The sequence below is a fragment of the Amblyomma americanum genome, chromosome 3 (genome assembly GCF_052857255.1).
Source record: "Amblyomma americanum isolate KBUSLIRL-KWMA chromosome 3, ASM5285725v1, whole genome shotgun sequence".
NCBI classification, from domain to species: Eukaryota; Metazoa; Arthropoda; class Arachnida; order Ixodida; family Ixodidae; genus Amblyomma; species Amblyomma americanum.
In genome coordinates this window covers 139,830,248-139,855,832 of record NC_135499.1, presented here as the reverse complement: position 1 = coordinate 139,855,832, position 25,585 = coordinate 139,830,248, and the positions used below count along the sequence as shown (strand labels likewise).

Below are 25,585 nucleotides of genomic sequence, written 5' to 3'. Positions count from 1 at the left end.
ATAATTCAGACTACAGCGCGATCTCAGCCAACGCCTATGAAAGCCCACGGTAATGGACGCTTGTTAATTCGGACACAGCTAGACTCGCATCGTTTACTTCAGACCGGTTTAGCGATTGTCCAAGTATCCCTTTTCAAGCCTGAATTGCATAGTACAGTGTTCAGACCATGCACGCAAAGACAGGAGTAATGACGCTCGAAGAGTCCCGCAGCCTAAAAACAGTGCGGTCGCATAGTTTATAATTATAATTGGTTTTTTGGGGAAAGGAAATGGCGCAGTATCTGTCTCATATATCTTTGGACACCTGAACCGCGCCGTAAGGGAGGGGATAAAGGAGGGAGTGAAAGAAGAAAGGAAGAATAGGTGCCGCATAGTTTCGATTTCAATTTTACGAGTTTCATACCGGACTGCGGCGATGGTGACAAAGCCGCACATCGGCCAGTCAGCCCCGTAACGTTTTGCGCAGTTTCAGACTCCGATAGGCACATCGCTGGTCATTCCATTTTCTAGGCGCCTCGGCGTTCAACGCTGTCGCTGCGCGCTCGGCTACTGAGCCGGAGTACCCGGGGTCGAACACAGCCGCGGCGGCCGCGTTTCGATGGAGGCGAAACGCAAAGGCGCCCGTGTGCTGTGCGATATATTAGTGCACGTCAAAGGTCCCCATGTAGTAGAAATGATTCCTGTCGCCTTTCCCTCGCGCTGACATCACACAGCACACGGGCGCCTTTTGCGTTTCGCCTCCATCGAAACGCTGCCGCCGCGGTCGGGTTCGAACCCGGGTACACCGGCTCAGTAGCCGAGCGCCCTAACCACTGAGCCACCGCGGCGGGTTTCGCCTCCACCGAAATGCGGCCGCCGCGACCGTTGTCGAACCCGCATATTTCGGGTCACAGCCAAGCACCATAACCCCTGAGCCACAGCGGCGGCTTTTTTGGGGTCATTCGATAATTCGCACCTTCGGATAATTCGGACATATCTTGCTCCGCCCCTTCAAATCCGAATTAACGAGTTTTGCTCACTTCATGCCATCGTGGGCATTGAGTTTATAAAAAAGTATACGAAATATTATCCTTGTTTCTTTAATTCTAGTAAAAGTATAGCTGAGATGAAAATGTGTTCTCTTGATTAGTGGGAGACGAAAGCGGCGGCAGATCATAATTGTTGGTGCGTCTCAAATAAACGCATTCTCTCGCGTTTCTCGCCGAGTGCATTACTGCAGTCATAAGCAGCTGTGAACCACGACATGGTTTTATCCAGTATTCACTCCGCCGACCCTCCTTCAAACACAATATAACGGGCTCACCTCGATCACTACAGCACGGCGAGCCACGGGCTACACGGCTTGTCGAAGACGCGGGCGCGTTTCATGTACGGAGCCGGCGCTTTCTGTCCAGGTGTCGCTAGGTAACACAGCTGTTGCGTTGCTGACAGAGTTGCTGCGCTGCGCCCCACACCCCGTGAGGGAAGGCTGTGAATCACATTACCGTCCGTGGTTTCTGCGTCGAACGCCACATCATGCGCTTCGCTAGCCTGTGTTGGTAATGTTTAGGCAACCTCCTAGGTAAGCAGCTATATACGTCTATCCTTTATTGAAACAGCTAAGGCCGCTCAGTACGCTAGCTACGACCCCACAGCTAAGGTGGCTACCTTACCACAGCTGTCGATGCACAGTCGTCCACAGACCTGTCGAGAGCTCGGACTCCGTGCCGTCTGCGCTCCGGAGCGCGTAGAGCGACGTCTAGCGGCAGCGCCTGGTTCGAGATAGCACACGTCTGATGCTCAGACGACAATAAGATGCGCAATCTCGAACCAGGCGCTGCCGCTAGACGTCGCGCTGGTGACCGGGACCGGACGGACGGACGACTGCGAGCGCCGTGACTACGACAAATAGATGAGTTCTTTCCTTTAATATTTTGAGAGTTTAGATTTAGGCTAGTTTTAGATCTAGGCTAGTGTGGAGTTCGCTGACCTCTCCGCCAACTGGTCGGTCTCGTGTTCGCAAAGAAGGCCGCAGCAGTGGGGTCGGAAGTCGCCAACAAAGGGGCCCGTCCCTGCGTCCCCTTCGTGCGGCGGACGTCCTTGTTTACTCCGCGCCGTCACGGGCATAGCCCGTCTTAAGAAGCCTAACCATGTACAGCTGTCGACATGTATTCGTTGTAAAGGGGTTGACGAGGCTTCGGGAACGCACGAGATACGGCTGAGTATTAGCCGAGTGACCGGAAACCCCCTCTTCCCGTAACGACTGTCTTCTTCTCTTGCGGTGTGTTCTGTAAACAACTTTAGGGATCGTCTCGTCGGCATGTTTGTCGCGTGTGCGAAAGAGATAGGAAAGTGGTAACGGCTGGACCGTGGGTGTCGTGGGAGAGGGTGTCGTGTTTGTGCTGTTTGTGTATTTGATTGCAACCTCTCCTTTCCCAAATGTTTAATCAGCACTATTTCCCCAATCTGTGATTAGTTGGCGGAAACCTTATTTTCCTTTCCCTGACCACTGATTGGTGAGGTGTGTCGCTTGTAATCTTGTTGGTGTTTAAAAACGAGCGCGCTGGGTTGAACGATGGCTGAATCCGTCCGATCAACGGTTTAGTCATGTAAATAGTTTTCTCCTTGCTTTGTTTCTTCTTGTTTTATTTACGTTGTAAATAAGTAGTTAACCTTCCCTTTTCTTCGAGTAACGTGAATGTTTTCGAGTTAGAACCACCGGGTCATCAAGAAACCCCGATTTCATCATCAACAAGGTGTTTCCTCTCATCACCGCCTGAAGAGGGAAACTCAACTGCTAGTTAGGTGAAGTGCTCGCGAAAGAGCAGGTCACTGACCTAACGGCCGGGTCTGTTCCGGCCAGAAGCTATAGATTTGCAGGGCTCATTTGTGAGTTAACTATGCAGTTAGTATTTCTTTTCTAGGTGATCGGCTTTTGCGGTAGGCCGAATTTTATTTGAGCACGTGGTTGCAAGTGGTTTTTTTTCTTTTCTAGCATTTTGTGGTAGCAATAACAGAGTGCTGATAAGGCGGTCAAGCAGCTGAAGGTCAAATGCAAGGAGTGTGAGGCGTCAGCGAATTTGAACGAAACGCGGTTCGAAGCTGTGAGGACGCCGAAGGAGCGGATTTTATGTACAAATGCTGCGTATTAAGAGCACACCTGGACAGGGCTGACGAAGAGAACACCAGCCTTGAGTTACGTATGGATGCTCTAGAAAAAGAGCTACAGGTGGAGAGGGCAGAGAAGCGCAACCTCCAAGAGCAGCTTAGTGAATTGTTGGATGCAAAAATGGCTGACAACGCCATGCGAAGTCACACTGGCGGACATTCCAGAGCCACGTGGATGGGGCCTGCACTGGCATGGACAGCAATAGGAAAGTAGGTCAGGCAGGTTCAGACAGGCACAGCTACGCACACGTGACAGCTAGGAAGTCTGGAGGCGATGGAGAGGAGGGGAACAAGCTAACCCCAAGGAATGAGGTCACAGTCAATGATAAGAGGCAGCATAATCTGGAAGTTACGACGAAGGGAATACCCTAGTGCTTATCAGTAGTGATCAAATATGAGTAGGTGCAAGACAACTATACTGCAAGGACAGAACGGAGAAATTGCCAAGGACGTTGTGGCTGTTAATCGGGAGAGAAGGAAGTTAAGCCAGGCTTTGAAGTGGCAGACATAAACAGGGAAGTGCATAGAGCAGGCTTTGGCGGGGGCTTAACACGAGATGGCATTCACTTTAATGGAAGGCTAGGAGCCGAGATCGGCTGGCGCCTGGCAGGCCGGGCAGTAGCTTTTTTAGGGGGTCCACTGCCGCTCAGGGCGTAGGGTAGGTAGAAGTAAAGTAGAAAGTGTAACAATGGAGGCTGACGCCAATAAAATGACCACTAGGAGGTTCAGGAAGAAAACTACAAAAATGAAATTTAACACTACGATCAGGTACATAAACATGCAAGGCGGTAGAGAGAGGGCGAAGTGGTTAGAAATAGAACAGCAGTTAAAAGGATGAAGAAGTAGGTGTATACGCGCTATGTGAGACACATCTAGGGGATCTAGAAGGCCCACCGTTTATTGATGGCTACGTCTGGGAAGGGAGCAACAGAACAACAACGGAGACGAAGGGAGGAGGAGGAGGTATGCTGTTACATTAAGGAACAAATTGGCAAAGAATAAAGTCAACTTGCAAGAAACATGTCTGGGTATCAGGTACAACTGCCGGTAAAAGGACATGGCTAGGGGTAGTTTATTTAGGGACAGGGGGCAAATGCAGACAAGAGAAAGTGTCTCAATGACGATATAAGGCAGTTTGGAGAAGGGGCCGATATTATTCTGCTGGGTGACATGAATGGCCACATCGAGGATCTGGATGGATACAGAGATTGTAACGGGAAGTTGATGCTAGACTTCTGTGAGCGACACAACCTAGTTATTGTAAATAAACTAAGTGTGAGGGACAAATCACGTGGGAATCCCGTAACAGGCAAACGACCACTGACAACTGCTTAATATCACAGGGGATGTATAGCAAGCTCGCAATAATGGAAATGGACGAAGAGGGGAAGTACAGCCTCGGATGTGATCATAAGTGTATTGGTCTACAGTTGGGAGCCCTGCTCAAAGGAAAAATTCAGGGAAGTAAAAAAGAGTACGCAAAATAAAATGACAAACAAATAGCGCAAACAGCGGCCAGCATAGAGGAATCAAAGAGGAAGCCACGAAGTTGGTGGAAAAAGGAAATTACGGAGGCCATCGAACGACGGTTGGCATCACGGGAACACAGAGAAGCAAAGAGGGCGCAGTTATTTGAAGAGGAAATAGGCCAAAAATGGGAATCTTATCGACAAAAGAAACAACAAGTGCAGGTCCTCGTCCAGGCTAAAATAAAGCAGTCCTCTGATCGCTGGTTGGCTGAAGTTCGCGATGCAACTAAAGGGGGCTCAAGAAAATTCTGGAACTATATAAGCTGGCTGGGTAAAGCGAATCACAGAAAGCAGGAACAGATTCACGATGCCGAGGGAAAATGTTTAGAGGGACATGACGCTGTGAGCTACTTTGCGCTAGTTATAGCTGAGTCATTTAGGAAAGACGATAGGGTAATCGCCCCAAATGAGGGAGCAGCACAGGATAGCACAATAGAAAACAGCTTGGAATTGACCAATCTTAAAGGGCCACAGAAAGCGGTGTTTGAGCTTGGCTTCAAAATGCTTGAACTATGTAGAGTACAGTCCACCGAGCGTCCATGCCGCGTACGAGACCTCAAAAGCGAGCGGGAAATTTACAACACATTTTTAAAAACTCCCGCTTTCGCATTTCGCGGCGACGCGCGGTGCCGGCCTGGCGGCACGAAAACCTGGCAGATGACGTCACGTCTTGCAAATGACGTCAGCAGCCGGGGGTTATCATTGGTTAACAGCGCCAAATTCTTTCAGACGTCACGCGCTACCGCGGCCGCTCCGCGCGCGCCGCAGCCGGAGGAGGTAGGGGAGGGTCCGAGTGAGTGGGGGTTAAAGGAGGCAGTTACCGGGCTGCGCTCCCCCCCTTCTCCCCCTCCTCCCCGTATGAGAGTTCCCAATAACCACTTTAGTGAGTGGGGCCTGAAGTCAGGCGGAGGAGCGCCGCCGTTTTGGCGTGCGAGAGCAGAGGGAAAGGCGCGAAGACGCGGAAGTTCAAATTTCGTCTGCATGTAACTCAGCTTCCATAAAACGCATTAAAATAATTCTTGTTGGGGGATAATTATGAACCGTCGCCTTTTAACATCCCAGCCATATCACACCTTTATTGAGACCGCCTTTCTGGGTCCCTTTAACTGGAAAAAGGCGGAAGCAAATATTCCAAGATGTACGTCCGCAGGGATCGACGAAATTCCAATCGAGTTAATTAATGAACTTGGCCCAAGAGGCAAGGAAACGCTGATAAAAGTATTGGAGGCAGTCATAACAAATCAGCAAATTCCGCACAGCTGGAAACAGAGCAAAATGAATTTTATTTATAAAGGGAAAGGCAATCAGACGAACATAAAATCCGTCCGACCGATTACGATAACATCAGTTACATACAGGCTGGCGATGCAGGCGGTGAAAATAAAAATGCAGTCATGGGTAGAAAGTAATATATAGTACTCGGAGAACTTCAGAACGGGTTCAGAAGAGGTAGGCGCTTAAATGATAGCCTGATCGCGCTTACCCAGTGCATAGAAATAGCTAAGGCGGAAAACAGACCTCTGTATTTGGCCTTCCTGGACATAAGCGGTGCATACGATAACGTGAACAGGGAACTCCTGTGGAACATATTAAAAGATGAAGGTATCGATCATGAGGTAATTGATTTTCTACAGGAAATATATCGAGAAAATAAAGTTGAAATAACATGGGAAGGAATTAGGAGTACGACAACTGTCGAGGTACACAAAGAATTAAGGCAATGTTGTCCTCTATCATCGCTGCTGTTCATGCTTTATAAGTATGGAAAAAAGGCTACAAGGAAGCGATCTAGGTTATAATCTCTCGTACAGATTAGGCGGAAAGGTTGTTGAGAACTACCGGGTTTAACGTATGCGGAAGATATTGTACTGTTAGCAGATAGCCAGGAAGATTTGCAAACTTTGTTGAATTGCTGCGGAGACGAAGGAGACAGTCTCGGTTTCAGTTTTAGCGCAACTAAGTCAGGTGTGATGGTTTTCAACGGCACAACTGATCAGGATCGAGCTTACAATACAAGGCCATGAAATACCCCGAGAGGCCGAATGCAAATATCTCGGGGTATGGGTAAACGAAGGGCAGATGTACACGGAAAAGCACGAGCAGTGTCTCTTAGCAAAAGGGCGAAGAGATGCCGGGATAATGAAACATAGGGCACTGTGGGGGTACAACAGGTATGACGTCCTCAGAGGTATTTGGAAAGGAATAATGGTGCCGAGGCTTACTTTCGGGAATGCGGTTCTATGCTTAAGGGTAGACGTTCAGTCGTGATTAGAAGTAAATCAGAGAGCTGTTGGAAGATTAGCACTAGGTGCCCACGGGAAAACCACGAACGAGACTGTACAGGGGTTGACCCGCCGCGGTGGCTCAGTGGTTAGGGCACTCGGCTACTGATTAGGAGTTCCCGGGTTCGAACCCGACCGCGGCGGCTGCGTTTTAATGGAGGCAAAACGCCCGTGTGCAGTGCGATGTCAGTGCACGTCAAAGATCCCCAGGTGGTCGAAATTATCCCGGAGCCCTCCACTACGGCACCTCTTTCTTCCTTTCTTCTTTCACTCCCTCCCTTATCCCTTCCCTTACGGCGCGGTTCAGGTATCCGCCGATATATGAGACAGATACTGCGCCATTTCCTTTCCCAAAAACCAATTATTATTATTACAGGGGGATATGGGCTGGGCATCGTTCGAAGCACGGGAAGCTCAGATATACGAAGAACGACTGAGGAAATTGTATAATAACAGGTGGGCAGCTAAGGTATTTAAATACCTATACTGAAAGACCGTTGGCTCACAGTGGAGGAAAAGAACTAGGAAGCTAACCAGTAAGTATGCCAGACACGAGGACGGAGAAAGAAAGAGCATTAAACAAGAGGTTAAAAACACGGAAGGTAAAACTTCGGTAGATTCAATGGAAAAGAAGCATAGTGTAGAGCTATATATATATCGATACCGGAAAAGGCACATCAGGAAGGAAGCGTTTTATGATAACTCAAGAGGCAGTGCCCTACTCTTTGAAGCTAGATCAGGATGTCTTAGAACGCGCAGTTAAAAAAAAAGTTTAACGAAGATGACACATGTGCTGTGTGTGGTAAATATGTAGAAACAATAGAACGCCTCATACTAAAATGTGATGGTATCCATCCCGATGTCGATGCAGGCACAGTCACTCTTCCTGAGGCCCTAGAGATAACAATAGTCATGTAAATAAATCTGCGGTGGAAATTAGCAAAAAGCGATTGGAAGATTGGTGGCTCAAAAGCAGATAGGTGACATAAGGTTAAAAGTGTAGGAAGACGTATTTAAAGAAAATGGGGAATTTTAATAACTTACAACACAGTTGAACAAAAGTAAAGGAAAAACAGCTGAGCATGGTGGCAACTGCCATCACCCCGTTTCAAAGGGGACGCTTCTGCCTTCCATCCACCCATTCATCCAGCGCAGACGGCACGGAGTTAGAGCTCCCTAGACAGATCAAAACCGACGTCGTAAACATCATGCAGGAAGGAAAAACTTACTCGGCGTTAGTAAGACAATAATTAAACACAAAAAAATTGGGGAAGTGTGGGGGAGGGGCACACGGAAGGGCGTTTCTAATTTTGGACGCTGTGTATTGTAAATTGGCAACAGCTATCATCATCGTCGTCGTCAATAGCGCCAAAAATGACTGAATTATAGTAACTATATTCTAGGCACTATAACTGAACCGACCACTAATCTCTGCTAGGTGGCTGGATGCCGCATTCCCGCTTTCCGAAGTGGGCGCAAGTGAAGCCACCGGAAGTTCGGAGGCAAGTCCCGGAAGTTCGGTGTCTGCTGTGTATTTCAATGCAAAAAGTCGCGTCTTTCGCCCTTCCGTTCTCAGTTTTTCGCGTTGTTTTCGTGTAACGTCTACTGTAATGTCAAAGGAATAAGCAAGCTCGACGCGAGAAATGTGTGCATTGCTTGGGGAACCCTGTAATTTTAGAGAAACCGAAGAAAACAGGCATGCAGGTCTCACCATGCCGCGGCAAAGGGGTACGTGCATTAAACACTATTTTCTGATCTGGTTCTTGTCTTCGAGCGTAATTAGGGTAAGTAGTGGAATGAAGATCAGTCTAGGCCACCTTAAAAACAAATTTTCGTGTAGCAAAGAAAAGGCACTTCAGTAAAACTTCTTTTTGGGCTAGTTGGTGCATTTTTTAACCAAGGGAACGGAGCAGCGCAAAAACATGCAATTTTTGCGCTGCTCCGTTCCCTTGGTTAAAAAAAGAAAAGGCAGTGGCGCGGAAATCCTGACACTCCAACTGCCGCTGTCTCAGTTTCGGGTTGGTGGCGGACGATGTCTCTTCTCATCGACGGCAGCTGATGTTTATCGCTTGAGGGTGTCATTTACCTTCCAGACGTGCTTTTAATCAAATTCAATAGCACAGCCATGTTTCATCTACACAGCGCGGGAGAAACGACTGACGAGAAAGACAAATGCTGCAGCACATATGACAAGCGCTGTTAAAAGTCAACTGCACCAAGCATCACGAATAACAGCCCATTCGGGCATAATTTGCTACAGTACGAAACAGTACTTGATACACTAGCTCCGTCGAAAAAGTAGTACCATATACCTTTTGGCCGCGCTAATATGTGTACCAGCAGAACACCGACGGCACCCCACCAGATTGTGGCCTCGCGCCCACTCCGGTTCGGTCTAAACATAATTCGGCAAAATGGTCACTGAAAATTCGGCTGCCTAATGAAGGCTTCCACCTATTCTTTCTTAAATTTATACCCCATTGGTGGTACAACTTGGGCTTAGAGCGCGACAACGTGCATCACAACAAAGAGCAGAGTTGGCGACGCAAGCGCAACGGGACGACACAGAACTGAGCACACGAGGCTCTGTATGTACTGTGTGTAGCGACGTTCTGTCGTCTGCTAGTGTCGTCCCACAGCGATGCAATGGACCCTTGTTTTTGAAACATCTTTGCCGAGGACTTTGCTGCTCTCCTCATGCAGCTGACGGCGCAACAGGTAGGCATTGTCATGTAAAAAGAAGATAACGTCGGAAAGACAAGGTGCTAAGAGGAAAACGAAAACTAATGGTGTCTTCGGCTGAGCCGCACTGCCTCCGTGCCGGTGCTTAGGAAGTGACGTCAAATACTACACGAGTGGCACGTCCACTTGCACCCCAGCCGAACGTGCGAAACATTCACAGAGTGCCGTTGCTCTTTCTGTCCTCTGTTCACCGGGGCCTCTGAGCCTCTCACAGATCTCAGAGTTCATTTTTACGAGCGGCCGACGCCAACGACTGCAGTCAGCAATTTGTACAGTTAGCAACAACCTCTTCAGTAACAGCGCGAAGGACCGGCGTTCATAGCGACAGTGGGCAATGCGGGAACCACGACCATGCTCATGAAATACTGCGACTGTGCAGGTTTGTCAGACACACCACGGCGTTATGCTCGCTGGTTTTGATGCATACGCTTTAGAGCAGCTAGAGTGACTTCCGAAAATATCTGCCGACGATTCTCAATCCAATCTCAGCTCCCCACATTCACTGTATTGATATATCTTTTAACCTATGCTCACGCTGACAAAAAGTATGATGTTATAAAGTGCAGGCGTGCCAGATGAACCGCACTTGCCGTTCGCCGCACTAAAAATATTGACGAACCTTTAATTTTTTCAAACGGTCAAGGCACAGCGCTCGCCGGCCGGTGGCTGCATGATTGCAGCGCGAATAAATGCATTGCAGCCGCTACAATATTCAACATTTCTTTAAAATATGCCCATACTGGATGCTTCGCGTTTTTTCCTCTTCGTCGATGCTTCCTATCGGCCACTGTGTAGTGACATTGTCTGCGCCAACAGCATCGTCCGGCCGCGACGTCTGCTAGCGCGAGCTGCACGACGGGATTGCACCACGCTCCACCGTCGGTCTCCACGGTGGCGCGGTGGCGCGCACTCGTGTCGTGCTCGTCCCAGCCGAACGTAAGGCACTGCACGAGTGGCATCCAGCCGAACGTGGAGCACCGCACTAGTGCGTGGAAAACTCCACGAGTGCCGTCAGCCGAAGAAACCATAAAACAGAAAAACCGTGCTGAGGTGCGATTTAATGCACTGCCAAGGGCTGACTTCCGGGACATGCTGCCCAACTTCCGTTGGCTTCACTTTCGGGCGCCCGATGCGGCATCCAGCCCCCTAGTGGAGATCAGTGGAACCCACCGAACGCGCGGTGACGCGCGTCACTCGCGTCGAGCACAACGCAGACGCGTGCAAGGCTTGACGCGTGGCGCACTCGCCGACGGAGGCGCACGACAAAGAGCGCGGGTACAGCAACAGGCGAACTTAAGTTTGAAATTTATTTTTTGAAGCGCATCTCTAGCGCTAACCAACAGCTCAAGTTATGCCCGAAGGCTACAAGAAGCCAGGCGAGCAACGCACTAATGCGTCGGTGAAATTCTACAAGTTTAAATCGCGCCTATTAGTAGAAGAAGACAAGTGGCACGAGTACAAAGCTCACAAAGCGTTGTCCACGGAAGAAGTGCCGCACATAAACAAGCAGCTCCACTCTCGCCAGAGCGTGTCAAGGTGAGCCTAAGCACGTTTCGGTGCACGATCAGTGTTGAGTCCAATGCCGAGTCCATATAGTTGCGTTTTGTTTTGCAAGTGAAAATTCTGTAGGACCCATGAGGTCGCGGTGCACAAATTTGAATGAGGACGTGGGCTACTGTGTTTACCGTGGTTTTCAACAGCTGCAGCGCAAATTGCTCGCGGTGTTCTCTTTATGTGCATGCATTGCGTTTTCTTTTTTTTCATTTTAAGGCTTGGAGTTTAGCGCAGATGGTCGCGTCTGTAGCTCTAGACGTGACTAAATCTGACTTCGTTGGCTGTAGCTTAAGATGCGTGACCCGTTTTAGTGGCAGTATTCCGAAAGGTTGCAGCTTGATGCGAGTTTACAGCGGTACTTTTTTTTTTTTTTAGTGGCTGCGGCGTTCGGCTGCCAAGCGCGCGGACGCGGGATTAAATCCCGGAAGCGGCGGTCGCGTCTCGGTGTACGCGATATGCAAGGGACGCCGTTGTGCTATGCGATGTTCAATGCACGGTAAAGAATCTCAGATGGACGAATTTGAAGCAGAGCCCACCAACGGCGACCTTATTCATAGTCCACGAATAGCTCTGGGACTCCACTACCGTGCTCATTTGTTAGCTTTTGTATTTGAACTTGTGTAGTGCGTTTAGGTTTGCCGTGATTAAAAATGTACTCAAAGGTGGGCTGATCCTTCGTCATTCGGTTAGTTAATGCATGCACAGCAGTGAATGCTGCTTTCTTTTGCACACTGCTATAGTTTTCGAAAGTATGGACTTGCTGATTGTATGTTCAGCTGAACTCATCTGTGTGGCGGCAGTTTTGCGTAAAATCGCTATGTGCCTTTTTATATTTTTTACCGTTTTCTCCGTAATTCCTTCTATTATTACTATTATTATTTTTCACTTTGCAGGACTATTTGTTCCTTCCTGAACACAGGAGAAGGTGGAACAGTGTACTTAGGAATTATGGACGGTGGACTTGTGGTGGGCCTGCCCTTGACAGAATGCCAAGTGGGTGATGAAAAAGTTGCGACATGCAACAATTTGCACCCGCTTTCATGATAAGAGCAGCTTTTCTGTGCCGAACGTAAAAGCGCAAAAAACAAGGACGTAGAATAAGACGCACAACACGAGCGCTCACTTCCAACTGATCTTTATTACATGCAAGAAACAGATTTTTATACTCTGGATAATGCCTGCAAGGCATTACTACAGAGTAGTGAAAGATAGATGAGTCATCGAGCGTCACACTTGAATGATAAAAGATAGGACATCTCTTTTTGTGAGAGCAGAATTGACGGAGCACTTACACAGTCATCCCCAGCTCGCGCTATCTCCAACACCTCAACAATTTCGCCCGTAATTTGACATTTGTTCCCATAAAGGATTTTGCACTTGTGAAAAAGAGGACGACAACCCTCTTTTCCTTTGCATTTTAGGCAATGAATGCTCATGTGCCCCCCTTTTTTATTGTTCACAACATAGTCATGCTCACCCAATTGCTCATTTATGCATCTTCCCGTTTGTCCTATATAATATTTACCACAGGATAATGGCACTTTGTAGACAACACCTTTCGTGCATCTCGCGAACGGCTTTTGATGCCTGATCGTGCAACCAGTTTTTCCTGGGCTTTCTGATGTGCTAAGCTTGCATAGTGAACTCAGCTTATTTGGGGCAGAGAACAACACGCCAACGTTTACCCTGTTGCCAATTTTTTTAAGACTGTGCGAAAGCTTATGTTTATAACGAATGACTGCAAATTTCTTATTAACTTTTGTCTTTTCCGGCTCTTCCATTTTTCCTTTTTGATAAGTCCTTCTGTGCTCCGTCAATTCTGCTGTCACAAAGAGAGATGTCCTATCTTTTATCATTCAAGTGTGACGCTCGATGACTCATCTATCTTTCACTACTCTGTAGTAATGCCTCGCAGGCATTATCGAGAGCATAAAAATCTATTTCTTGCATGTAATAAAGATCAGTTGGGAGTGAGCGCTCGTGTTGTGTGTCTTATTCTACGTCCTTGTTTTTTGCGCTTTTACGTTCAGCATGGTAAACCAACTCGCCCAAACTCGGCCTTTATTGAATTTTTCTGTGGCACCTGGCTGCCTTTTTGCTGCTTCAGTCCAGTGTTACGCAGGCACTTTCACCAGAATTCTAACATTACTGTTATTCAACCTTGTTAGAGTCTTGCTGCTGCATGGTGTAAGTCATTTTTCATAGAAATTTCATTAGGCGATGGTGACCTGAGCCAGAGCAGCAGGTGGAACTTTTCATGTAAGCCCAGCTTTGATACAATTGGTGGCGCCATTTGGCAGCCATTGAGCTGATCAGAAGCTGGAAAGCTAGTATTTAGCAACTGAGATGTTCATGCAGCTTTCAACAATACAGCCAGCCAAATCTTTAGCTAGCGTGAACGACGGCTGGCCACTTTTTCTGTGCTCCTGCACTTTGTGACGAAGCAGATTTGAAAAAAGTTCAATATTAAGCTCGGACTTAGTGAGACTGTGCTTAGATCTGATGTTTTCGCAAGTTTTCTCTGCCATAAGCTGCAGGAATACTGAAAACGCAGCCGTCATGCATGCCAGCTAAAGATTTGGCTGGCTGTACATAGCTGGATTAATGCAGACAGACAGGACTTACGATATGCACAAATACTGGCTTGGAGCTGAAGCTTATTGGCAAGAAAAAAAAAATATTAGTCCTGTCACAGCTGCAGTGAATCCTAACTTTATCCGAATTGCCTTTTTCTTCAAAAGTGCTTGTGGCGTGCTCAAATGACGGCTATTAAAACACATGAGACACTGTGTGTGTTAACAGAGGCAGTTCCATGGTTGCTGGCAGCATCTAACATTTGCTTGACTAGCAGTTATTTATTTTAGCCTCAGTTAAAACCATGATTGATTAAAGAGCCGTTGCCGTGAGGAGGGAGGACAGGTGGTCAATAATAACTTGTCTTTTACAGAAAGACCACCTCACGCTGAGTCTTGAACATCTCATGGCACGTTACAGACCACAAGTGCCAAAGCACATGTATGAACTGCGATTTGTTCCAGTCATCTCGAAGGATGCCCCACAGCCAAAGGAAGAGAGGTATGTTACTGGAGTGAATGCTCCTCCAGACAGCTATCCCGCCTTCTTTTCTCCAGGAAACTTGTGCTTTTCTATTGGTTGTAATGTAAACAATTAGATTTGTATTTTCCTCCACCAATATTATTGGATGTCAGCTGTGATCAGATGTTTTGTCCTTAATGCACGTTCACACTAATTGGTTAGACACTGCAGTTGAGTGTTACTCCCGAGCAGTGCATAATGCATGTGTTCGGGGCAGGTTGATGATGTCCAAAGTGGGAAGAACAAACAAAGCGCTTGAGAGCCAGCAGCAGTAATTCAAGGCAATCATGCGGCGCCCTCCTAAATTGGGAGTAGGAAAGGTGATGTCCTGCACCCAACAAAAAACAAATATATATATATATATATATATATATATATATGGGCATGTTCAGATAAGAACGGTAATCGAGGTCCCATGACCATTTTTTGTTTTCAATTAAATTTTTATATGTGATGGGTAAATGTGTCCACACAAAGGAATGAACCTTAGTTTTTCAAGGAACTTCATGGTTTTCTCGGAAAAAAATTGTATGTCACAAGAGGTGGAGTATGTCGTTTTTGCCACTTCGCAAAGTTGCAAGTTTGGAGCATCACTGCATGCACAATAAGTTGTTTTCGCGCATAAGTATTTTTTCAGCACTTTATTACAACTTGCACTATACGATTAATATAAAAAACGTTTTCTTGCTGTGTCAGTCTTCTGAGTAAAAAATCGCAAACTTCGCTTCCGGAGCTGTGCGGTGCCAAAAAGGCACTTTTCAGGGCAGCCTTAGGGCAAGATGCGTAAAGATCTCCCGACTGAATCTTTTTCTCTGTATTTTTCAGCTACTTTTAATCACTTCAGGCAAGTTTTGTAGCTGTACACTTGACCTATATTTTTCAATATGGCCTCAAAATTGGCAGAAGTTCAAAAACTTCAAAAAAGTGACAACTTTGACTTGAATTTAAAAAAAAACATCATCATCGAATTTTATTAAAAAATGCCCTAATAATACTCAATACTCGATAATTTTAAAACACCAAAAAAGTGTTGCATTATTTTGTTTTAAAGTATAAAAATAAATGCAAAACTGAGTTCATGTTTTTGTTACCTAGAATTGCTTATTACTGCCTCTTAGAAATAGTAACTGTCAGAAATTTGATTTAGCACTCACTGAACGTGGTTACATTTCAATTACCACAATATGCGAACCATCCTGAGTGTTTGTACAGCTTCTACTCGCTTGTTAGCGGCGTTCTTAATGCGTCAAAATAAGAATAAATTCGTTATTTCACCTGATGAACTGACTGCTGGCGGTCAAACGTTTTTTTTTTTGTATTCTCTAATTTATCATCGTAAGGTACATTGGTATGTAATCGATTTTTTAAAAATATTAGATAATTTGTGGGTTCCTAGAAAAAATTTTATATATAAAAATTTATATTAATGTATTTCTGAAGCCGACGTTTCCGTACCTGCATCTGTTTACCTCTGTGTTCAAAGGTTCTACAGGGCAATGTCAGGAGACAGAACGTCGTCTTCTGAGAGGAACAATTTATCTGCGAGATTTTTAATGAGGAGGAGTTTTAATAGGAACGCAATTTACAAATGGGATGCCGCTTTATATGCAGATTGCAATTCAGAAAATCGTAACAAGAAATTAACGGCAGCAGTTGAAGTCGGTATGCGCACAGTATATTGTCCAGCACAAAGCACAAACCAGATCACACTCTCTTCCATTCCGAAGCAGCGGTGGAGGCCACGTAGGATGCACTGCCTTCATTTGTTTGAACGTACTTCCACATATGGAGCGTCTGAACTCCAGGCACTTTCTTTGCCATTTTCCATTCTTCCTTCTTCGTTTCGCGAAAGTCTGCAAGCTCCCTCTGTGAGAGCTCCAGAATGGTGATGTTCTTTAGCGTTCCTTTAATTGCGTCTACGAAGCCGCTGGCTGTTTGTATGGACTCACTTGCAGGCTTCCGCAAGTTGTGGTGTGATGCTCGATGTTTGACAAGCCCACCAACGCCATCGCAAGCATTTTTGCCGTGTCCAGTGGCCGAAAACATCCATTTCGTCTCTCGACATTCACTGCGTTGTAGCTCATGAAACTGATATTTATTCTTGAAGTGAGCGGGAGCCCCGTCGCTCACATATGTTATCTTGGTGTAGATTGGCGCGTTGTCTTCGAGGTGTGCTTTGATTTTTGACAGAGCCAAGCATGCATGAGCTGAATCATGAGACATATCGTCGGAAATTACGGCGTAGTTCCGAGTCGATTTTCTTGACGTGACAACGCAGGTAAACACGGTCACCTGCTTTTTCTGCCAATGGTAAGCTTGTACTGCGTCTGGAAGCACAACTGTCCAGTTTTTGGCGAAATCAAAATGCAAAACAATTGCACCACTCTTGCAGCTGTGTTTTTCTTCATGTATTGCTCTTGCTTGCACAGATCTAATATAGTTGTGGGGAATCCATTTCATGGTCATTCTTAGACATTCTCTCATAAATGATGAAGCGGTCAGAGTCTTTTTAACGAGCTCACCGTATTCCCACGAAGCAATCAACACCTCGTCCTCGCTGCTCATTTCAAAATTTTCCGAAATGAAAATGCCATCTTGTGGACAGTGCTCACAATTCCTAAGGAAACACGACGCAGTAGGTTCCTGGCATACGCAGAGGCTCTGCATATCTTCGGGAGAAAGCGACCTTCCGGACGCGTTCTGCAGTCCCACGAGGCACAACTGAAAGTTTGCACAGCACACACAAACACACACTTGCCACTGTGGCGAGCATTTCACCCACTTAGGACGCAAGGATATGAATTTTGTGAGGCCAACCTGGGAGGCAGGGTGAGCTTGCTTGTAGAGGCGGAATGCTTCTCGCAAGGACCGCGTCATGAAGCGTTTAGGTATCCATTCTTTCTCTCCTTCCTTCTCGATTCTCACAACATCCTTTTTGTTCGGAGTCTGTCTAGAGCAATCGAGTTCATCCATGGTGTAATATTCTAAAACGGTGGTAATGTCTTCCTGTTGTAGTTTACATCTTGTATATCTCTCCTGTGTTGACCATACGCCTTCCTCATCCACCATCTTCTTCGATTTTTGGATAACGTACCTCGTTGCCTCTGGAATAACTTCCTGCACATATTTCACGGTTAGGTTGCGTGGTAGCAGTGTCAGCAGCTGGCAACGCTCTTGAAAGGACGTGCACCTATTGTAGGCAGCATGTAGGTTGTCCTCCCAACTGCTGCATTGCGCACACTTTTCTTCTGACGCACGCGAAGTCTCTGGGACATTATATGCTGCCTGTATCCCCGATCGTATTTTCGTCACCATAGCTCTTGCCACCTCTTCCTGCTTTCGCTTTGCATAGGAAAGTCTGAGGCGTTTTTTTAGAGCGCTCGGTGGCTTTAGGGGCGAGATTTCGGAGGTAAGGCTGACACTTGAATTTAAATTTTCTACGATTTCTTCCCCAGGGCGGAATTCTTCTAATGTTTCGGTTGACTCTGCCTGCATATTATCTATGTCTTCCTTGAACCGACGGTAACAATTCTGATAGATGAAGTCACTTTCTCGTACTCGGAGAGCTTCTTCGGGAAGTAGGACTTTTTTGAGAGCAGCGACATTGAGTGTCTTTACACTGCGAAAATTACGTCCTTTTTCAATTCTCTGTTTGTGCCTTTTTGAGTAGTCGGCACAAAACGTTCGCCGCGGAAATCTCTTCATGAATGCAAAAGCTCACCGCTTCCGGAGATTATCGCGAGACAGAAGAGCAGGTGATGGATGCAGGGCCCAGAGCTGCTTTTCCAAAAAGAGGAGATGGACAGATGAATGGATTTTTAACACAGGCTGCCCACCGTCGACACTGATGTTCTTTTGGTCTGGCGTACGAGCTGAGACTGATATACCAAGTATGCTTGTCGAGGGAGCGCTCCAGCGCAGAGAAAACACGTGAGTACAGAAAACGACCCCACCGGGTCTACCAGGCCTGGAAAACGACGCACAAAATTTGAGATCCGAACAACATCCGCTCACAAGGGTTATCTCGGTCGAAGGCTGAGGCATAACTGCTAGGCGTTCGGTGCGTTGCGATGAAAAGATGATAGCGGCGGCTAAAGCCTCGGTGCGGCGGCGGCACACATGATGCTGTGAATTTCAGGGTCGCGCCGGGCGTTATATAGCTATAGGAGCGGCTGCAAAGCGCGGTTCATCCCTGGAGCGGCGGTAGCAGTTAAAGTCACCTTGAAAGTGCGACGGGTGCATTAATTGTTTGCATAAACTACTCCTACACACACGTCACTCCAAAATAACGTGTTGGAATATGCTTACAGTAATTTAGGTCCCACCGTTAGAACAGTACGAAAGCGAATAGGAGCTTTAGACCTTTGATTGTAATAGAAAAAAATGCTTACAAATTACACTTATGAACTCAACAACTGTAGCGTTTAAAATTTACTTACAAAATACCAATACTAAAACCAGCTTCTGACGATTGCGCATTCTAAGAGGGAATACTGAGCAGTCGTAGGGATTGAAATCATAAAGTCCGTTTTGTATTTATTTCCATACTTTAAAACAATATAATGCAATACTTTTTTAAAGCCTTAGAATTATGAAATGTTGAGTATTATTAGGGCAAATTTTAATAAAATTCGATGATGATGTTTTTTTTTAAATTCAAGTCAAAGTTGTCACTTTTTTGACGTTTTTGAACTTCTGCCAATTTTGAGGCCATATTGAAAAACATAGGTCAAGTGTAGAGCTACAAAACTTGCCTGAAGTGATTAAAAGTAGCTGAAAAATACAGAGAAAAAGATTCAGCTGGGAGATCTTTACGCATCTTGCCCTAAGGCTGCCCTGAAAAGTGCCTTTTTGGCACCGCACAGCTCCGGAAGCGAAATTTGCGATTTTTTACTCAGAAGATTGACAGAGAAAGAAAACGTTTTTTTATTTCTTCGTATAGTACAAGTTGTAATAAAGTACTGAAAAAATAATTATGCGCGAAAACAACTTATTGTGCATGCAGTGATGCTCCAAACTTGCAACTTTGAGAAGTGGCAAAAACGACATTCTCCACCTCTTGTGACATACGATTTTTTTCCGAGAAAACTACAAAGTTCCTTGCAAAACTAAGGTTCATTCCTTTGTGTGGACACATTTACCCATCACATATAAAAATATAATTGAAAACAAAAAATGGTCATGGGACCTCGATTACCGTTCTTATCTGAACATGCCCATATATATATTTTTCAGTTTTCTAAACATACGAGGTTTCATATGCTGGCGTTTCTGGGTATCAGCTGCAACTTTTCTCTTGAATCTGAAGTTAGCCCGTCACCTCTTTTGCTCATTTCAGTACTAACTGGATTCTTTTATTTGTCCAAGTCTTACTTTAGCGCTATCAACAACACAAAAGAAAGTTAAGTAGGTCCCATCGAGAGCCTCAGTCCATTAGCCAACACCTGGACAGGAGGACGTCTTCATCTATTATGCCCTTGGTGAAACGTTATTTAGTGGACTGAGGTTCTGCTTTAATCCTTGTTCATTCTGGTTTGTATTGTCATAGATCTTACTTATGTTATTCTAATTGAAGCTAGTGCTTCTTTGCGCTGTGTGTTTTGTTTTGGTTAACTAAGGCTTGCTGGCTCAGGTTAAATACTCTTATTTATTGCTGATCTTTCCTGAAAACAAGTTCTCCCACCCCTTCTGCCCCTCCCCCCCACCCCTTTTTCTCTTTATCTTCATACTGATTAAGACGATTTAAAAAGAAGGGTCATATTCGAGGGCACTTTCTCCATTGGGTACGGGCAAGGAGTGCTGACCCGACATCTCATCACTGGCAGTACTGGTGCAGAATGCTGAAGTTAGCTCAGTTGTAAAAGTTTATGTGTGGAACCACAGCTTCTTAATCTGTTGTTTGTTTAGCAAGGGGCACCGTGTTTTTATTCGTGCAGCTCTACCAGAGCAAAAGAACGGATGAGGTCCCATGACCTGAAGACTGCAATGTTGTGCTGGTGTGAAACAGAGTCTGCTACTCAGATCGACGTTGTAAGTCTTTGTCATAATGGGATCTTATTTGTTGATCTGTTTCCCACAGGTATAGAATGTGATGTGTATTTTGATTTAAGACTTTTATAAGTCTAAATACAGTACAGTTGAAACTTGGTGTAGCAAATCTGACTTCTGTGAAATGCTTACTGTAATTAAATAGTCCATCATTCTTATTTCATATGAAAGCTATGCATATTTTTGTCTCAATTTAGTCAAGTAATCTTGAACGTAGTTTTATTTTAATGATACATTTGCATATTGAATACATACAATGATGCCGTCTGTGAGAAGCGGAGAAAGGAATAAATGAGCCAAGTTCCATGCAGATATAACTGTTATGGGCGAAAACTTATATGGGACAGGTAAGCTGCAAGCAAAATGGATTGCAGTTCTATTTGGTGGCTCGGCATGTTCCATGTGTGCTGGATGCTTACGAACATGTCTGTAAGAATGGGCATGAGCCCCTGAGCTGATGTTCCTGTCAAGTGAACAGTGGTTATGGACTGAATGAAAGCTAATAAAGAATGTATCAAAGATTGTATCTGACTCGCGCAGTTTATGTTAGCTTGCAGTGGCTCTGTAAGGTGCAAAGCTGTTGACCACGATGTAATAGGTTGACGAAATTGATAGAAGGGTCCTCTTTGAGGAACATGTGCCACCTTGTTCTCGAATTGTATCCAACTCTAGTGTGTTGCTTACACTTGTACCCGACATTTTACCACCAGATTGAATGCAGTTCTTTTGCATGCATGTTCACCATGTTTCCCATGCATATTGCGCATTTTATTCCTCCTCCTTATCTTCATGTAATCACCAGGGAGAAGTTGTGCAGCGGTACATCATCGAGATAGAGGTGTTTGCCTGGGACAGCTTTGACCCAAGGAATGAGCCATTGAACTTCAGCTTCATGGGACTACATCCAATGTTTGATAACGAAGAGATGCTTTGCTTCATACGATGTCAAGGAAGCAACATTCGGGTATTATGTTTACCTTTCAAGACTGTGATGGCAGAGAGCAGCCAAGCATGATGGATAATATTACATCAGAAGTCCTGCTGTGTTCTACATGCAGGAAGTGGGCGCTAAACAAGACTTTATTAATGGTTGTTAGTTTCATGGTGCTGCAAAGGTGTGGCAGTTAGAAATGGTGAGAAAAAGAAGTGCAGAAAATAATGGTAAATGTACATTCTTCATTCTTGCATACATACTGCTACTGAAAAAAAAAATGCAGAAACATGATATTTATAAAGCCTACTGCTGTTTAGATAAAATGAGGAATGATTTGATTTGATGATTGGATTTGATGGAGTTTAACATCACAAAGCTACTCATGCTATGAGGGGCGCCATAGTGAAGGACTCCAGATAATTTCGACCGCCTGGGGTTCTTTAACATGCACTGACATCGCAGACCACACAGGCCTCTAGCATTTCGCCTCCATCGATATGCGACTGCCACAGCCGGGATATCGAACCCGAGTCTTTCTGGTCAGCAGCCGAGTACCATAACCACTGAACCACTGCGGCAGTTCAAAAATGAGCAATGATTAGTATTAATTAGATGTAGGATTGAAAATGTTGGTGCGCATGCAAGACATCAGGTACTCCTCGCCTTACATGTGGTACTCGTAGACATGGATGTAGCAATTGTGTCACACATATGTTGTCAAATTTTCAGTACAGCAATTACTTGGGGTTCAGATAAGTTCATTGTATGCAAGTTCACTGCGTGCAAGTTCACTGCTTAAATACACTTCTGTATGTTGTACATCGCTCACAGCTCAAAAAGTAGTCACTTAAAGGCCACATAGCATTGACAATTCAGGCTAGGGAATGCAGGACATGTTATGAAATGCTGACAGGCGGTTGGTTGCAAATGAACGGATAGCTGTTCATAAGTGAGCCCAGAAGTAAATGGAACTAGCCGGTTCTAGCGGTGACTGACTTAGTGGGTGGGATTTAGGTGACTTTTATGCAGTCCATATATACACAAGAAATGACATTAATAGTGCTTAATGCCTTGAGTTTGTTGATGCCATTTTTTGCAGAACTGGTGCTGCATGTCTAGATTTAATGACAGTATAGGTCACAGTGGTGATAATGCCTGTGAAGCACTGAAGTTTTACCTGGCTGTAGAGAGTGCTAGCTGATAAGCACAAAATCTAGTCAATGTTCTAAAATGCAACGCCAAAATTACCTAGCAGAAAATCCTGCTGTGTTGGCATGTCCTGGAAGTACCCTTTGTCAGCACACAAGCCAAAAAGTGTCACTCAGAAGTACTTGTAAAAATTGTGCCAGTTGCATCGGAAATGTAGTAGAGATGCCTCGTCTAAACGAAAGCTATGGATAAATAATTTCCTACCTGACATGGAGGTTGTTCCTAACATAGTTGTTTGCTGTTCTTCACTGGGAATACGGGGCGAGAGTGTGTGCTTCATCAATGATTTAGCTGTGGGAAACTGACCACATTGCAAATAAAGGCCAATGCTATTAAATTTATACATGGCTGGCATAAAACTCAAGGCAATAAATTTGCCTGTATAGCAAGGGCATTATTGTGCCTCTGTGTGAGCATTTCAGCATCAAGTTTATGAGAATTAATGCACGTTGAGCATCGTTATAAAGAAATGGTTTATAATGAATGAAGCTCAGTCAACACGGGCTATAACCAAGCTGTGGTTATAATGAGCCCCTGCCGGCAAGCACAGCACGCTATGACCAGTGCTTAAAGTCAGGTAGGTCTGGGAGGGTCTTAGGCCCCTACCAATATTCAAAAAGGGATCTGAGACCATTGGTGCTAGGTTGTAGAACGCATGAATCGGAAGGAAGTAACCATTTTCAGTTATGGTCAGAACGTTTTTTCTCTATTAGTTCTGAAAATTTCGCTGCGGTTTTTAGCAAGAATCATTACATTATGTATGAAACCCAGGACGGAGAAAAATACAAAGTGGCAGCACTACACAAGGGAGGATGAAAAAGGGGAACCCGTGCCCTCACACCATTTATTTATTTTTATTTATTTATTGATACTGTCAGCCGTAAGGCTGTTACAGGGTGGATGCATACAACTCAAGAAGTACAGAGTCGATCACACTTGTCTAGAGCGCTCGAGAGGTGCAGTCCGGTGGAAATAAAGCGAAATTATAAAGTAGGTATTGACATTCATTGATAATACTTGCGCTGAAGAGCAGCCTAATATTCAGGTGAAACGCACACGCACCAGCGCCTTACCCTTAGCAAAGCAGCTGCAATAATATTTTAACTTAATTTGCTCCGCAGCACATCGCTCGAGCACTCTAGACAAGTGTGATCGACACTGTACACACAGCCACAAGTACAAAATTTACACAAACTTATATGAAATCATCAATCATCTTGCCAGCAGATAAACACACAAGTGCGTCAGATAGGTAAGTGTTCATAATAATACGCTCGGTTTCAGGCCATTGAGGATCGGACCCGCAGGTAAAGAACATAATGAATGACAGCAATGGCAAATGGTTTCTATAGGCTTAAAGAAATAACCAGCCAAAAAAGACGAACACACAAGGAGAGAACAACACAAGACAACGGCTGTCCTGTGTTGTTCTCTCCTTGTGTGTTCGTCTTTTTTGGCTGGTTATTTCTTCTTTAACATGCCATACCAACAGGCCCACCATTCTGCCCTGCTTCTATAGGCTTAAATAACGGGAGAGATAAGTTTCAGATTGGTGTAGATTGTCTGCTTGTAAAATGTCCTGAGGCAAGGAATTCCATTCAGCTATGGTTCTGGGGAAGAAGGAGTATTTAAAAAAATTGATTAGGGCCGGCATAGGCGCAAGCTGATCTTTGTGAAATCTCACAGCTCTAGAGGAACGCTGTTTCAAGTAGATGCTTTGTGTTCAAGTTGAAGTGGTTATTATATAACAGGTAAAACATTTTCAGCCTGGCAACCTTCCTTCGCTTCGAAAGTTTAGGCAAGTTTAGTTTACGAAGCATGTCAGTCACTGAATCTGTAAATGTGTATTTTGACAAGCTGGCCGCTAAACTACAAGGCTGCAAAACGGTAATCAGCACATTCGTAGAGCGAGGGGACAGTTTGTTTCAAGTCTCTGACATAAACTGATCAAACAACGGCCTTTAAAAATGATTTCTCATTTTTGCAAAAAGCATGTGTAAAGAAGGCCGCAAGATGCTCTCTCTCCCTCTCCACCTGTGCTCAGATCACTTGAGACCTCTTGGATGCAGCTGGAGTTGAAGCATTACTTACGATGGAAACAACCATTGGCCCAAGCTTCTGAACATGTTAATTACACAACGGTGCCGACATGAAGGCTGCACATCTAAAAGCCACATTCGGGGCTTGAAATACCGAATATTCCTCTGTTTGTCGTCAAAGAATGACTGCTTTTATCTGTTTTATAAGTCTTGAACTGCAGAATAATTCCCTGAAGTGTATATTTCCAGAGCTAAACATTTATTCATGTTTAACAATCAGTTAGAAAAGGCAAGCAAATGTAGCAGTGTTTATTTTCATGTATCAGGTTTGAGGCGCTATGTCCACAAATGTGGACGTGGATAAAGTATGCATAAAATGTGAATATTTTTGTGTAAGTTTTTGCACATCACTTCTACTTAGTCTACTGATCGTCATTTATTAAAAAGATTTTTCCTTTCAGCAGCTTTTATTGGCGCCTGAAGGTGATAAGGTCCCGGCAGAACTTTCAGTACTTAGCCTCTACCACAGTTCCACCATCTGATTGCAAAATTGTGTTTATTTGCTTCATGGCATGGTTAATGCATTTGTGCAAGTGTGGAGAATACCATTAGTGGCAGCCTTTTAAGCATGTTTGCTTTTCCGACCTTTTCAGTTGACAATCCCAGAGGTTGCTGAAATAACTCGTATGGAAGTCAACCGTCATTACACCACAAAGTAAGGTTTGCCTAGTTGATGATTGCTAGTGTTTCATGACTCTTAAGCTAATTTGCCAGTGTGTTAACTTTGTACTTTCTTTATTCTAGGTAAACAGAAAGGGCTCTGTAGAAAACGTCCAAGGATGCTGATTCAAGAGTGCCACCCTTAAGACTTTTTATTACGAGACATATCAAGTCATATGTCAAGTTTTTCAAGATTCACTGCCCATATCCCTTCCTCAGCTGTCAAGCCAGCACTCTCATGACATTAAAGTCATATTCCTATTTAAACCTTATTTATTTTGTGGT

The 25,585-nt window shown here is 45.1% G+C and overlaps 2 protein-coding genes across 3 annotated transcripts in view; one reads left to right on the top strand and one right to left on the bottom strand.

Moving 5' to 3' along the window:
* Positions 1-25,585, bottom strand: part of Pmvk (Phosphomevalonate kinase) — a 70,467-nt gene that overhangs the window by 9,431 nt on the left and 35,451 nt on the right. The gene's annotated exons all lie outside the window — the stretch shown is intronic.
* On the top strand, positions 10,909-25,572 carry LOC144125011 (uncharacterized). The gene is made up of 7 exons (XM_077658033.1): positions 10,909-11,236; positions 12,148-12,247; positions 14,202-14,329; positions 20,287-20,380; positions 21,201-21,362; positions 25,234-25,295; positions 25,385-25,572. Exons 1-7 carry the CDS (start codon positions 11,052-11,054, stop codon positions 25,386-25,388), a joined length of 735 nt encoding a protein of 244 aa, XP_077514159.1. The 5' UTR covers positions 10,909-11,051; the 3' UTR covers positions 25,389-25,572.

What these genes read in the sequence shown, in the direction of transcription:
- LOC144125011 (XM_077658033.1), top strand. Translation starts at nt 11,052, where the DNA reads ATGCCCGAAGGCTACAAGAAGCCAGGCGAGCAACGCACTAATGCGTCG. An exon ending in CTGCTACTCAGATCGACGTT is followed by an intron (nt 20,381 to 21,200) that starts GTAAGTCTTTGT and finishes TGTAATCACCAG; the next exon opens with GGAGAAGTTGTGCAGCGGTA. An exon ending in GTCAAGGAAGCAACATTCGG is followed by an intron (nt 21,363 to 25,233) that starts GTATTATGTTTA and finishes CGACCTTTTCAG; the next exon opens with TTGACAATCCCAGAGGTTGC.